Source organism: Rhinopithecus bieti, unplaced genomic scaffold, assembly GCF_001698545.2.
Source record: "Rhinopithecus bieti isolate Rb0 unplaced genomic scaffold, ASM169854v2 scaffold_472, whole genome shotgun sequence".
NCBI classification, from domain to species: Eukaryota; Metazoa; Chordata; class Mammalia; order Primates; family Cercopithecidae; genus Rhinopithecus; species Rhinopithecus bieti.
Genome location: NW_016842287.1, coordinates 1 through 3,121, shown reverse-complemented (window position 1 = coordinate 3,121; position 3,121 = coordinate 1). Strand labels below are relative to the sequence as shown.

At 63.8% G+C, this 3,121-nt stretch overlaps 1 protein-coding gene across 1 annotated transcript; it reads left to right on the top strand.

The window, feature by feature from the left end:
* Positions 1 to 58: 58 nt before the first annotated feature.
* Positions 59 to 2,786, top strand: LOC108525074 (cell surface glycoprotein MUC18-like). Its single transcript, XM_017866152.1, has 5 exons — positions 59 to 185; positions 1,966 to 2,090; positions 2,188 to 2,395; positions 2,479 to 2,549; positions 2,652 to 2,786. Exons 1-5 carry the CDS (start codon positions 119 to 121, stop codon positions 2,745 to 2,747), a joined length of 567 nt encoding a protein of 188 aa, XP_017721641.1. The 5' UTR covers positions 59 to 118; the 3' UTR covers positions 2,748 to 2,786.
* The last annotated feature ends 335 nt before the right edge of the window (positions 2,787 to 3,121 follow it).

Here is a 3,121-nt window from a genome sequence, read left to right as displayed (position 1 = left end):
CTGGGGGCTGCGCGGGGCGGGGCGGGCCCGGGCGCTCCGGGCCCCTCCCCGCCCCCCTGACGTCAGCCCCCGGCAGCCTTGAGCTGCTCACTTGGCTCTCGCCCTCCGGCGGGGAAGCATGGGGCTTCCCAGGCTGGTCTGCGCCTTCTTGCTCGCCGCCTGCTGCTGCTGTCCTCGCGTCGCGGGTGAGTGAGTTCGCAGGGGGGCCGCGCCCCGGCTAGGGGTCTACGGTAAAGCGTGCCTGGGAGCAGAGCCAGCGGCGCGGCAGGGTCGGGGCGTTGCGTCCGGGAGGACGCGCCTCCTCCCCGGGTCCCCGACCCCCGGGCGCCTTGCTCACGAGCAACTCTTCTTTGCAGCCAGTTTGCAGCGGGGATTCTAGAGTATCCCGGGAGCAGCACTGGGAAGGCGGGGAGGAGGCTGCTTCTGGGAGCGAGAAGGGGTGGAGCCCAGCCTTTCGGGGTGCTGGGGGGAGTCGTCCCTGAGGTGCTCACTCTGGAGGCCCGCAACTGAAGCCGGGCAGGAGGCACAGCTGGGGCGCATCCTCAAAGCCTGAATTCCGCGCCCGCCTGTTGCTGGAAAAGGCAGCTTCCTTCGCTGGAGGGGGTGCGCCGGCCCACCCCTTCCCCCTCCCGCCTGGGCATCGCGCCAGGCTGGAGGTGAGCGAGAGCGGGAGGTTCGGCGGCTCCCGCCAGAGCTGGGCGTTGGCATGGGTTGCGGGGCGGTGTGGGTCGCCTCGCGTCTCCCCAAGTGATGGGATCATAGGTGACAGAGATGAGGGATGGAGGATTCCCATACTAGAAGCGCCCGCTGGCTTATTTTGGGGACCACATTCAGGTGGGAAGAGCGCCCGGGCACCTTGGAGCGTTTCTCTGGATCCACCTGGTAGCCGGGCACTCTCGGGTCCACGCTGCCCTTGTATGGCCCGCAGCGGTGTCGCGTGTTTCTCTTAGCTCCCGTTCCGCCGTCCCAGCCGCTGTCCGGCTGGGGAAGGGGAGGGCTAGGCAATACCCAGCTCGCTGGCCTCATGCCCAGTGCCAACCATGTCCCTGGGGTATTCCAGGCTACTGCCTCCCAGGCTGACTTTATTTCTGGGGAAAGGGCTAAATCGGGCTCCACAGTTGCAGCCGGTCCAGCTCCACCCTGCCCTGCTCTTCTAACTCTGGGAGAAGGAGTCAGGGGTCTGAGGCTCCGGGATGGAGACCCCTCCTTCCACCTGCCCTCCTTGTCCGAGAGCCAAGGCAACAACCCAGGCATCCCAGAGCCCAGGCAGATGGTGTCGAGTGACATCACCTCCTCACAGGGCTGGCAGCACGCTGGCACCACTGACGTCACTCCTGCCCACTGCCTGGCCCTTGCCCTGACCCCTGGAGGAGACTCTGACCTCTCCATCCTTACCAGCTTCCCAGGGTGGGGTCCCCGGGTGTTTGCGGAGGGTTTATGGAGGTGCTGCTGAGGGAGCATGAGACGGGAACTTCCGCCAGAGTTAGCCCGCTGGGTCTTGTGGGGAGTTAGGGCAGGGATTTTGGAGGGCAGAGGGTAGAGTAGTGGTGTCTTCCCCTGGCAGTGGTGACACAAAAGGGCCTGTGTGCCCCAGCCTGGCACATGCCTTGCATTCCCACACTCTGAGCTCATCCGGAGAGGAGGGGGCCTGGAAGGAAAGGGGCCTTCCCTCTTGGCCCGAAGCCTGAGTTGCCCCTCTCAGCCCCTCTACCAGCCTCAGCTGGAGCTGCTGGTGCTCAGTCTCTGCTCAATCTCTGGGGTCTTCTGGGGTCTCCTGGGGTCTCCTGGACGGGGAGAGGGCTGGCCCAGGTGGGGCGCGGGTCGGGGGGTCCAGCGTTCAGAGGACAGGGCCCTCTGCAGACGCTCTGAGTGGCAGGAAAAACAGCTGCAGCAGCGCTGCGAGGGGAGGGGCGGACAGCCGCTGGAGCTGACACAGCTGCGGGGGGCCCCGCCTCCCTCCCCCAGGTGTGCCCGGAGAGGCTGAGCAACCTGCGCCTGAGCTGGTGGAGGTGGAAGTGGGCAGCACAGCCCTTCTGAAGTGCGGCCTCTCCCAGTCCCAAGGCAACCTCAGCCATGTCGACTGGTTTTCTGTGAGTGCTTGGGCTCCTGCAAGAGCAGCCCGGGGCGGGGGGCTGTGCCTCTCTTGTAGCCCAGGACCCTCTCCTCCTCTGTATCCCCTCCCATTAGGTCCACAAGGAGAAGCGGATACCCATCTTCCGTGTGCGCCAGGGCCAGGGCCAGAGTGAACCTGGGGAGTACCAGCACCGGCTCAGCCTCCAGGACAGAGGGGCTACTCTGGCCCTGACTCAAGTCACCCCCCACGACGAGCGCATCTTCTTGTGCCAGGGCAAGCGCCCTCGGTCCCAGGAGCACCGCATCCAACTCCGCGTCTACAGTGCGTGACCCCATGTCTGCCAGCTGAGTAGTGAGGGTGGTGGGGCATGGTCCCATGTCCCCCTCATTTCTATTTTCTTGTAGAAGCTCCAGAGGAGCCAAACATCCAGGTCAACGCCCTGGGCATCCCTGTGGACAGTAAGGAGCCTGAGGAGGTGAGATGTGTGGCAGATGGGCTGGCCAGCTGGTGCGCAGCAGCTGAGATGGGGCTTGCAGAGGGCTGGGAGGCAGGGAGACTCAGACCCTGTGCTCCTTAGGTCGCTACCTGTGTAGGGAGGAACGGGTACCCCATTCCTCAAGTCATCTGGTACAAGAACGGCCGGCCTCTGAAGGAGGAGAAGAACCGTGAGTAGCCCTTTCTGCTCCCAAAAGCCACCCTTGTGCCAGGTGTGGTGGCTCACACCTGTAATCTCAGCGCTGTGGGAGGCCAAGGCAGGAGGATATCTGGAGGCCAGGAATTCAAGACCACCTTGGACAACATAGGGTGACCCCGTCTCTACAGAAAATAAAAAAGTTAGCCGGACATGGTGGTGTGTGCCTGTGGTCCCAGCTACTTGGGAGGCTGAGGCAGGAGGATCATATGAGCCCAGGAAATGGAGGCTGCAGTGAGCTAGGATTGTGCCACCTCACTCCAGCCTGGGTGACAGAGCGAGACCCCGTCTCTTAAAAAGAGCTGTCCCTATGGTACTACACAGGAACTTGCCTTATGTTTTCCTTAAGCTTTTTT